At 43.5% G+C, this 12,573-nt stretch overlaps 1 protein-coding gene across 1 annotated transcript in view; it reads right to left on the bottom strand.

The window, feature by feature from the left end:
* The window catches only part of notch3 (notch receptor 3), a 48,608-nt gene extending 46,891 nt beyond the window's left edge, over positions 1-1,717 (bottom strand). Inside the window, exon 1 of the mRNA XM_036941107.2 lies at positions 787-1,717. Coding sequence (XP_036797002.2) covers positions 787-850 — 64 coding nt within the window. The 5' untranslated portion in view covers positions 851-1,717. The remainder of the gene's footprint in view (positions 1-786) is intronic.
* Between the last annotated feature and the right edge of the window lie 10,856 nt (positions 1,718-12,573).

Below are 12,573 nucleotides of genomic sequence, written 5' to 3'. Positions count from 1 at the left end.
TGGTTACATTCCGCGTTCCGTTCTTGCGGGCTTGCTTGCACAGCGCTGCCAGCGGCACTCCATACTATCGCTTGTAATTAAGTTCTCACCGTGGCGATCAGCCTCGCAAAGTTACCCACAGAGACGCATACCAATGCCGCAGAGACAAGCTGATTCTTTGCTGTTATCGGGTGCAATCTGTAAACAAAAATCTCACCCATACAATAGAAGATACAACATTGGTATCAACCTTCACAAAACACCTTCCAACTTCCTTCCATTGAATACATTGGGCTTTGTCACTCAACACTGCTAGAAGATAGAATAACATCAGGGGGCAAATATTCCAGGATAGAATCCTCCTTGTTCACTGCCAGTCTACAAAGAACATTATGCAAATACAAAGTTTCGTTGCCTATACTGTAGGCTATACAAAAACGAATGCTTGTTATCCAGCTATTAACCCGTTATGACAGCCTTCGTAGGTGTTATATTAACCTGTCAGAAATCGAACTTTGAACGCCACTAACAACCAACCATGCTTTTGTAAATTAAATGCTTAAAACAAATCTTTGTAGCCAAGACTAGAGATCAGCTAGCATGTTGTCTGGCATGTGCTTCAATCTGATGCCATTTAAATTGTGCAGCGCACAGGTGACAAAATGTAACGTTAACAATTTGTGAAGGGGGGGAAAAAAACGGAAACAGCTAGAATTTGTACAGACTTGTCTGCTAGCCAAATTTAGAAAGCTCACATACATATTAATTGAAATTTATGTGACTGTCAAATCAATTAATTGTCCTTACCTTCGCAATTATGGACCAAGAATAAAATTGGTAAAAATATCCAAACGTTATAATTCCCCCCCATCTCGGTGGAAATTTGTCCCAACTTCTCTTTGAAGTGTTAACTTAGCAGTAATACATCCTTTGAGTTCACCGAGAGATAAAAGTTCCAAGAGGCAGTGTCTGGGATCTTCAAAAAGTTCATTAATCAACTAAAAGTAAAAACGGCGTATAAATCGTACAGGTCCTATCCCGTATTAGCATTCGCAGCTCGGACGCGGCTGCTGTGCGTCTCCTCCTGGAACTTTTGAATAACTATTTTTTCTTCTCAGCTTGAAGTCTGCGCTGGGAAACAACTTGGTATTACTCCGCCCTCCTTTCCTCCCCTTTCCACTTGCAGTAACGGGTTACACTCCGCTCAAGACAAATAGTCCGCAAGCCACCCCTCAATGGACAGGGTAAAGTGTTTTTTGTATGGCATTAGCAACATTTAGGGAGAGACCAGTCTTGTTGTCTTTCAAGAGAATGACAATGCGGTTCCATTGAGGTATCTTATATCTCACTTGAAAATAATTTCAAAGAAACAGTAAATTATCTAATTAATATAACAGCACGTTAAGACATACACGTAGACAGTCAGTTTATACTGGCACTTTATATTGATTTTTTTTCAGCATTGTAATCGATCTGTAATAGCCAATCTAGAGTAGACTTACCATAAAAACATCTTTGCCATTACTACTTGATATGATCTGTTATTATCAACTTGATAATAATAGATAACAATCTTTGTAGAATAACATAATGTTTACAGTAGAGTGTGATGGACTACTGTTTTCCTGACAATGCACCTCTTGTTATCCTGACAGGAGTGTGTCTGGGTGCTACTTGTTTGTTTGTGTGTTTACACTTGATGCTGTGCAGATAAGACTGATGTTGACATGATGAAAATGAGAGCAGACATCCCTGTTACCACCCTTTATACTGCTACTGTCAGGGCTACAGGCCTCTCTTTCTCTCAGCCTGCCTCTCCAGAGTCCACAGCCCTACGTCAGTGGACTCATTTCATACAGCTGCTGTATAGGGCCTCGGTTGTTCTGTGTGCTCAGAGCGTAGCCGGTCGCTTACAGAGACAATAAGCGTGATTTAAATGAGAAAAGGAGTCCGGCATTATGACACAGTTTCTCTCCGCGGGAGACTGAGGTGAAGGGGGGCAGTAGCACACTGACATTCTGCTCCTGGCCTTGAATAAATTAGCAAGGTCTAGATAGGGGGTGTGAATGTAGCAGAGCTCGTTTGGAGTGGAGCTCGTTACAGCCAGTGACGTCACTCTATAGGGGTAATTGAAAAGAGCTTGTTAGGGCCCACCAGACACCTGCCTCTTTTGGCACCGACCCTCTAAAACGTGTGTTCTGCTGTATCCATCCCAGTCAATAGCTGGATTCAGCAGCGAATACAATGGTTGATGATGTACACATGGTGGGTGGATGAGTTCATTTCTTCACCAGCACCAACAAATCATTTTGATGTTCTCACACTGATATAGCCACATGGATGCAAACTCACTCTCAACCAAGACTCTCTGACTATGTGTGAGTGTCTCCATATGTTTGTGAAAGACAGATGTGGAGAAGAAGAGAGGTTGCGAGTGTGTGTGATCGGGTGAGTTTGTGTGTCTCACCTGGCTGGCCACAGTTTTGTCTTGCTGCCGCAGGGCTTGTGGTGTAACCTCTCCATATGGGTCATGGCAGGCTCCCATCTGTGTTGAGAGTCCTTTCCAGCTGGAGGACTTCCCAGAGAGGGTTTTCTCTCTGTGTGTTATAAGACAGAGAGTCTGTTAGGGGAGTCTATAATCACCCAGGAACTCCATGTCTGACTGTGGCCGCCTTATCATCCCTCATCCTTCCCTGATGACCTTCACAATAGAGGTCAAAATGGGCAGTTGATCAATCCCAGCTGCAACCTCGTCATACGCTCATATATCTCATTAGAATTTGCTGTTGGAGATGTTATATTTGGGGGTAATGGACCACTGAGAGGGGCATTCCCCAGCACCACAAAGTAGTTTGGGGATACTTTTGTTTGTGTGTGTGTTCTGGTATTTCCGATTTATGCACGGCACTGGCCTGGCACGCCCTGCACCTATATCTCTGTCATATCACTGGGTGAAAAAGTGTGTGTGTGTTTCCCTGTGCTCACAGCTTGCAGGCTGTTTGGCTCTGTTCCATAGAGGTTGTTCTACTCTGACAGTGCTTTGACAATAGAGGTGTTACCGATGAGTCACATCACTAAATGTGACAGAGTAATGGTGGCGCAGGATTGGAAACCTGTAAACTCTCACTATTCATTTTTTTACTGCTGTAAATACAGCGTAACAATACAGTGTAACAATTGACAATATGCTTGTAACACTGTACTTACTGTAAAAAAAAAATGACACTTATAACAACTCTGTAGTTAAGTGTTACGGTGTGTAAGTCACAGACACAGGCTTGCCAGTGTAGAGCCTTGACACTATTTGAGGTGTAAAAAATATTGACCTATTAAAACTGCACTATGTAACTTTTTGGGTGACCTGACCAAATTCACATAGAAAAGTGTGTTGTAGATCTGTCATTCTTATTGAAAGCAAGTGTAAGAAGCAGTAGATCTGTTCTATGTCTGCTATTTCTATGCTTTCTATGCGATCTTAAGTTTTGTTTTTGCGTCTTTTACTTTCGGTTTTGTACACCAGCTTCAAACAGCTGAAAATGCAATATTTTTGGTTATGGAAGAGATATTTCACAACGGTTTAGACGGTACAATAATTTTCTTCACTATACTTTCTTGTTTTGTCACATAAACTGAAATTAGGCGAAGTATTTGAATTTTACCAACCAGGAAATGGTGGAGCGATATCTGCATATTGCATCTTTAAGGACAATGGACCACAGCCCAGTTAGTTGGATTTTGGAGCACACAGTGGGACCAGAGTGGGAGAGCAGACGGAGTAGCTTGATCAAAAACATAGTTATTTACAGTGTTGTAGGTCTACAGTGCAAAAGTGATGTTGAGGATATTTACAAATGTACAGTCCAGGAACATTAAAAAAAAAAATGGTTGTAGTAGTAGGTTTTAAGTTGGCTAGGCCTACTTACTGTAACAACCAAACACTGTATCAACAGCATGTTGTCTATATACCACCAACATCAGGTGAAAAAGCACATATGGCATAAATAGCCTGAAAGCAGAAATGGTCATACTATGACCTAACGACAGGTGGATCCATTCATGAGGATATTTACAAATGTACAGTCCAGATGTACAGTCCATTCAAAATAAATAAACACCTCAACGAGATTCAATAAACATGTATTTTACATCAATACATACAGTGGTAATAGGAAATAGTGTAAGCCATTTTAATTAGCACAAAATGTAATATAATGTCACTGACAATTCAGAATGGATTATCCCAAACAATGTGTGTGCACTACACAGGTAAAGTAGTGCACGAGAAGGGCATGCTCTCTAGAACTCCCAACATGAAGACAAATATTGGCAGGAATTGAGTGGGGAAATGGCGGCGAGCAGTGTGGTCGAAATGGAAGAAATGGAGAGAAGGTTGGAGAAGCAACAGCTGTGCTGGAATGTGAACAATATGGATGACCGTTCTGATGACATGGAGCGGGAGCATGAGGGTCAAGGATCTGCATGGTCTGTAGTGGAAAGACATAGGAAGAAGAGAGATCATGTGATCACGCCGATGTGAGTAAGACCTTTAAACAGGTCAACAAATGGATTACCAGGACGGGTACTCTGAGCATGCACTGACCAGCTGGAAAGTGTCTTCACTGACATTTTCAACGTGTCCCTGACCGACTCTGTGAAATCTACATGTTTCAAGCAGACCTCCATAGTCCCTGGTACCCAAGAGCACCAAGTTAACCTGCCTAAATGACTACCGACCCATAACACTCACGTCTGTAGCCATGAAGTGCTTTGAAAGACTGGTCATGGCTCACATCAACACCATTATCCCAGAAACCCCAGACCCACTCCAATATGAATACTGCCCCAACAGATCCACAGATGACGCATCTCTATTGCGCTCAACGCTGCCCTTTCCCACCTGGACAAAAGGAACACCTACGTGTGAATGCTATTCATTGACTACAGCTCAGCGTTCAACACCATAGTGCCCTCAAAGCTCATTACTAAGCTAAGGACCCTGGGACTAAACATCTCCCTCTGCAATCGGATCCTGGACTTCCTGACCCCAGGTGGTTAGGTTAGCCATCATTAAGTTTGCCGACGACACAACGGTGGTAGGCCTGATTACCGACAACGATGAGACAGCCTATAGGGAGGAGGTCAGAGACCTGGCCGGGTGGTGCCAAGACAACAAACTCTCTCTCAACGTGATCAAGATAAAGGAGATGATCGTGGACTACAGGAAAAGGAGGGACAAGCACGCACCCATTCTCATCGACAGGGCTTTAGTGGAGCAGGTTGAGCGCTTCAAGTTCCTTGGTGTCCACATCACCAACAAACTATCATGGTCCAAACACACCAAGAGAGTCGTGAAGAGGGCACGACAACGCCTATTCCCCCTCAGGAGACTGAAAAGATTTGTCATGGGTGATTTAGCTGTACCATCGAGAGCATCATTGGTTGCATCACCGCTTGGTATGGCAACTGCTTGGCCTCCGGTGCTATAGAGGGTAGTGAGGCATACGGCCCTGTACATCACTGGGGCCAAGCTTCCTGCCATCTAGGAACTCTATACCAGAAGGTGTCAGAGGAAGGCCCTAAAAATTGCCAAAGACTCCAGCAAGCGGTACCGGAGCGCCAAGTCTAGGTCCAAAAGGCTTCTGAACAGCTTCTACCCCCAAGCCATAAGACTGCTGAACGTCTAATAAAATGTCTACCTGTACTATTTGCATTGACCCCCCCATTTTTTTTACACTGCTGCTACTCGCTGTTTATTATCTATTATCTATGCATAGTCACTTTATCCCCTACTCTACCGGTACCCCCTGTATATAGCCTCATTAGTCGTTATTGTTATTTTATTGTAGCTCTTTTATTTTTTTACTTTAGATTATTTAGTAAATATTTTTCTTAACTCTTATTTTTCTCAAAACTGCATTGTTGGTGTTAACGGTAACGGTAAGTATTTCACGGTAAGGTCTACTACACCTGTTGTATTCGGTGCATGTGACAAATTTGATTTGATTTGATTTGATGATACTGAAAGCAGTGGAGTATTTAGTGTAGAAAGCAAAAAGAGGGTCAAAGTAGGAAGCAAGAGTAGTAATGTGTCAGAGTGGGAAGTTGTGATGGTGTTTGATGAGACCACAGGGCCTCATTTACGCCCCATCCGACTAACTAATGCCGTAGGGAAATTGGAAGATTGGTAGATTGCTAATATTTTGTGGTAGCCAGGCTCAGCAAGGGAAGATTCTGCCAATGGAAAAGCTTAATGGGAAGAAGATTAAAAGCCATGTGCTTTATGTTAGGTTGAGGGGAGTCGCCACTGGGGTCCCAATTGCTATGTCCACAGAAAAGATGTGGTAAGTGTGGAGGGGAACATGATTACGTTGAACGTGGAAGCAATGTGGAGGTTAAGTGTTGTAATTGTGGGGGAGGACACAGTGCAGCATTTGGTGGATGCCAGGTGCAGAGAGAGGCTCAGAAATATACAGTAGGATCAATGATGATGTATCATATGCAGAGGCCATAAGACAGACTGGTAGAACTACAGATTAGACTGATGGATCTTTCATGGATGTACCTGTAGTAAGTGGACCTACTGTCAGACTAATGGATCTGACATGGATGTACCTGTAGTAAGTGGACCTGCTGTCAGACTGATGGAGTTTACATGGATGTACCTGTAGTAAGTGGACCTACTGTCAGACTGATGGAGTTTACATGGATGTACCTGTAGTAAGTGGACCTACTGTCAGACTAATGGATCTGACATGGATGTACCTGTAGTAAGTGGACCTACTGTCAGACTAATGGATCTGACATGGATGTACCTGTAGTAAGTGGACCTGCTGTCAGACTGATGGAGTTTACATGGATGTACCTGTAGTAAGTGGACCTACTGTCAGACTGATGGAGTTTACATGGATGTACCTGTAGTAGGTGGACCTACTGTCAGACTAATGGATCTTTCATGGATGTACCTGTAGTAAGTGGACCTACTGTCAGACTGATGGAGTTTACATGGATGTACCTGTAGTAAGTGGACCTACTGTCAGACTAATGGATCTGACATGGATGTACCTGTAGTAAGTGGACCTACTGTCAGACTGATGGAGTTTACATGGATGTACCTGTAGTAAGTGGACCTACTGTCAGACTGATGGAGTTTACATGGATGTACCTGTAGTAAGTGGACCTACTGTCAGACTGATGGATCTTACATGGATGTACCTGTAGTAAGTGGACCTACTGTCAGACTGATGGAGTTTACATGGATGTACCTGTAGTAAGTGGACCTACTGTCAGACTGATGGAGTTTACATGGATGTACCTGTAGTAAGTGGACCTACTGTCAGACTGATGGATCTTACATGGATGTACCTGTAGTAAGTGGACCTACTGTCAGACTGATGGAGTTTACATGGATGTACCTGTAGTAAGTGGACCTACTGTCAGACTGATGGATCTTACATGGATGTACCTGTAGTAAGTGGACCTACTGTCAGACTGATGGATCTTACATGGATGTACCTGTAGTAAGTGGACCTACTGTCAGACTAATGGATCTGACATGGATGTACCTGTAGTAAGTGGACCTACTGTCAGACTAATGGATCTGACATGGATGTACCTGTAGTAAGTGGACCTACTGTCAGACTGATGGAGTTTACATGGATGTACCTGTAGTAAGTGGACCTACTGTCAGACTGATGGAGTTTACATGGATGTACCTGTAGTAAGTGGACCTACTGTCAGACTGATGGATCTTACATGGATGTACCTGTAGTAAGTGGACCTACTGTCAGACTAATGGATCTGACATGGATGTACCTGTAGTAAGTGGACCTACTGTCAGACTGATGGAGCTTACATGGATGTACCTGTAGTAAGTGGACCTACTGTCAGACTGATGGAGCTTACATGGATGTACCTGTAGTAAGTGGACCTACTGTCAGACTGATGGAGTTTACATGGATGTACCTGTAGTAAGTGGACCTACTGTCAGACTGATGGAGTTTACATGGATGTACCTGTAGTAAGTGGACCTACTGTCAGACTGATGGAGTTTACGTGGATGTACCTGTAGTAAGTGGACCTACTGTCAGACTAATGGATCTGACATGGATGTACCTGTAGTAAGTGGACCTACTGTCAGACTGATGGATCTGACATGGATGTACCTGTAGTAAGTGGACCTACTGTCAGACTGATGGATCTGACATGGATGTACCTGTAGTAAGTGGACCTACTGTCAGACTGATGGAGTTTACATGGATGTACCTGTAGTAAGTGGACCTACTGTCAGACTAATGGATCTGACATGGATGTACCTGTAGTAAGTGGACCTACTGTCAGACTGATGGAGTTTACATGGATGTACCTGTAGTAAGTGGACCTACTGTCAGACTGATGGAGTTTACATGGATGTACCTGTAGTAAGTGGACCTACTGTCAGACTGATGGATCTTACATGGATGTACCTGTAGTAAGTGGACCTACTGTCAGACTGATGGATCTGGTAGGGAGTTGGTAGGGATTTATGTGGGGGTTTTTAATGTTATTTTTCATGGTAGTACAGAATTGGCCAGATCATGATTGATCGTACATTCCAGCACAGTAGGTGGCGGCATGCACTTAAACGTTTGTTTGCGGACCGCCATGATGTAATAGAAGAATAAGACTTCCCAACGTGATTTTCAAGCAAGCAGGTGAGTTGCGGTAGAAATGTTACCATCTAAACCGTGTCTTTTTAGGAAAAATAAGCAACATAATGACTTGGCCTAAGCTTGACTGTAAAGAAACACTAACACATACCAATGTGAGCGTTCATTTGAAAAGGACAGGCCTAAATAGGCAACTGTAATCACACGTGACAGCTCTCTGAATAAGAATTATTACGCGAGCCCGTGTCGTCACAGAGATGCAAAAAATATTGGCTAACATTTCCTATTCATTGAGTCAGTTGCCAGTTATTGTGATATGTGATATGTTTTGCTGTTAGAAGGAATCCTAAATCTTCCATGGGCCATGTAGTGTTGAGTTGGCTGTGACTGTTTGAGGTTGGGTTTGACCTGCCCCAGCATCTGTGCGTTTGAGATGTCGACGATGAGTATGACGTGTCTCCTCTCCTCTTCTTTATCTTCTTTTGAGTTTAACGGCAGTTGACATTCAATATGTTGCATTACCACCCTCAACTGGACTATAATATAAATCCATTATACTATGTGATTCATAGAGGAAAAAGGGGGGGGGGCAATTAATACCCTTCCAACTCATTAAAAACCCACTACCCCACTTTGACCCTATCTGCTCCTGCACCATGCCAAAAGTTTGTAACTCTTCTGAAGTCAAACGTTGTATACCCAAATACTTCTCTGCAGCTGCCACCGCAACATGTATGTTCTGTGATTTACGTTCCATTTCTGCAGTACAGTTGATAACCATTGCTATGAACTCTAAGAAGCCAACTTTACTGAAGCATATATCACTCGTTGGCCTATCCGTGTGCTGGCACAGATCTACTACTCACTACTCTGACTCTAGCCACCTCAACCTGCCTCTCACGCATCGGACACTTCCGATCCCCAGCAACATGGGCAAGCCTACGGTTGGCACATTGAACTTTACCGAAACGACACAATCCTCTATCCCATGCCCTCCTGCACACTTCCCACATCTTAGAATCTCCCTCCTACACACTGCTGCAACATGACCATAAACGTTTTACCTGAAACAGAGCAGTGGATTCGCCACAAAAGCTCAAACAGGATACATCCTAACATGACCTTGTTGGATAAAGACTCAGGCTCAAAACTCAGAAGAACTGGCAGTGACACCTCTGTTTCACCACACTCACCATCGTGTCTGTGTTGCACCAAATTGTAGGCATCACAAACACCAGGAATCTTCAAATTCAATTGCTCCACCTCCACACTTAACGCTTCCCCAGAAATCACTCCTTTCAATGGTGCCCTGTTCCTAAGAGCAAAGCGCGAAACAGATCTTGACCCAAGTTGCGTGACATGGAGCACCTGCTCCCTCTGTACAGAAGAAACACAAGCAAATATCACAAGTCCACTTCAGGTTACCTTCATGGATTCTAATGCACCCAACTCCTTTCCCACCCATCCTGAAACCATAAATGGATCTGCCAAAAGGCAAGGGTCCACTTTCTCCAAAAATGTCACTCCTATTGAACTAGATTATTTTGTATTTTGTCCAACGATGTCAAGCTCTTCACCACACCTTCCACCTCACTTAACTCTCCCTCATTCACTTTAATTTCTCCTCTAGAACTCAGTCTGGCTCATGACTCATTCTGTTTGACACCAATCACCTTCAACACCCCATCTCCATTTTTATTGCCTTCTTCATCAGATTCAAATCCAACCTCTGCTTTCCTCATTCTCTTCAACCACCTCTTCCTCTTTTTCCCTTCCTTTCCTCCTCAGAAATCCCCATTTCTGTGTCCCTGTCCCAATATTCCTCTTCTCCCGACTGAGCTTGCAGCCCGGGGGCATCCTGATGTAACTCCATCTCATAATCGTCCTGCTCAACTCGGAAACGTGTCTTCTCCAGGCGCCGACATTTTGAGAGCACGAGCCTTACATCAACCAAACTCGTTCTCCGGACGTGTCTCCTCTTCGTCGTGCCGCAGTATCGGTGCGTTCGAGATGTTGCCTTGGGCTGCGTTCACGTGCTAGTCGGAACTAGGAAACTCGGAAATGTCCGACTTGCTAACTGCACGTGTATAACTCCAAACAGTTATCCAGTCTTACATTTCTGAGTTTCCTGGTTCCGACTAGCACGTGAACGTGGCAGATGAGTATGACACATCATAGTCATCATTGTCATCTCGAATGCACTGATACCGGGGCAGGTTTGACCTTGCCTGAGGACCAGATGGTGAATTTCTAAATACACTGTCTGGAACATGAGTGTTTGATTCTGGAAATGGTCCTCGATAAGCCAGAATGTTGAAAACAATTATATTTGAACTTGTCCATGCTATTGGTCCTTCAACTACTCAAAATGTGAGACAAAATATCCACTGCAAAGTATTGTTTACCCAAGTTTTTAGAGCACACGTACTGAAGTTGAAATTTGTTTCACCTGGCACATGCGCAAAACCATGTAAACGTCTCCAAGACTTCGGTTCATATGCATGGGGGCCTAGTCTTTTCTTCACCCTGCAGGCCCAGAGGCCTGCGTTAAACCCCGTCATGTGTGGGAATAATACCAGGTTCATCTGATCTTAACCCAGGAAATAGGAACACAATCACATCAGATTCTGGTTTGACGTATTTTCTCTGAACTCATCAGTGGAAGAGCCAGCCCTTCACCACTGGAAATGTGAACTCTCCCTGATTGTTTGGAGAATAAAAGAGAACACCGTGACCAGACTACTTCTGTGGTGGTGAGTGTGTAGTGTACTGTTGTGTTGTTTCGGCTGTGCACAGCAACAATGGTTTGTTTGTGCGATGCGTTTTTGGGACGAGGTGAATTTAGAACTTCTTGTTGATTCTGTAGCCTACATTACTGCACATAGTTTCAGATACATAAACATGCGTGTGGGTGCGCACATGCACACAAACACACACACACAAACGCAAACAGAGATAGGGAACTTAATGTTTGTTTGTGTTAGGGACAGAGAGTGTGAGAGAGGAAAAGGCTGGTGGCAGAGTTCTCGCAGGACTCTGAGGGGAACTCACATCAGATAAACAACACTGACAGCAGTCAGGATTTATAACCCCTGGCCACTGATGGGAACCCAGTAACACTCCCTGTATTACCCTTTGAACCCTCACTCCTATAGGAGACAGAAATGCACTGAGGAGTTCTACAGATATGTGGACCTGGGTCTTTATTAGCAGTCTACATACAGTACATACTGTATTGACATGAAATACATACTGTCACGTTCTGACCTTAGTTATTTTGTTATGTCTTTGTTTTAGTGTGGTCAGGGCGTGAGTGGGGTGGGTTGTCTATGTTAGTTTTTCTATGATTTGCTATTTCTGTGTTTGGCCTGGTATGGTTCTCAATCAGAGGCAGCTGTCAATTGTTGTCCCTGATTGAGAACCACAGGGAGCCTGTTTTCTATTGTGTTTCGTGGGTGATTGTTTCCTGTTGGATGTTTGTTTCGGGTTTTCATTTGCACCAGTCACTTTGTTATTTTGTATTCTTTAGTGTTCAGTTTTAATAAACTAAAATGGACACTTACCACGCTGCACATTGGTCCGATCTCTCCTACTCCTCCTCAGAAGAGGAGGAGAACCGTTACACATACATCAAATGACCCTCACCCCTATGGCATTCGGCAATTCTCTGATGAATTATTTTCGATGATATAGATCTATCTGTCCCTATTACAATTCTATATTTACACTAAGGACATAAATCCAAGGGCTTGGCTATTCAAAGTAGCTTTTTGTAAGATCTTGTTGTTGACAATTCCCTACGTATAGTTAGTTGTATGTTCAGCTGTACTAACTAGTCCAAAGTATACTATTCCAAATCTGATTACCATGAGTAACCTACAGCATGTGCTTCTGTACTATTGTGAGGCAACACCGGCCTGGCCTGCATGCTAGTCTGCTTTTATCCATT

Source organism: Oncorhynchus mykiss, chromosome 13 (assembly GCF_057628025.1).
Source record: "Oncorhynchus mykiss isolate SJ-2025 chromosome 13, ASM5762802v1, whole genome shotgun sequence".
Lineage (NCBI taxonomy): Eukaryota > Metazoa > Chordata > Actinopteri > Salmoniformes > Salmonidae > Oncorhynchus > Oncorhynchus mykiss.
Note: the sequence above shows the minus strand (reverse complement) of the source record. Positions and strands in the feature narration are given on the sequence as shown.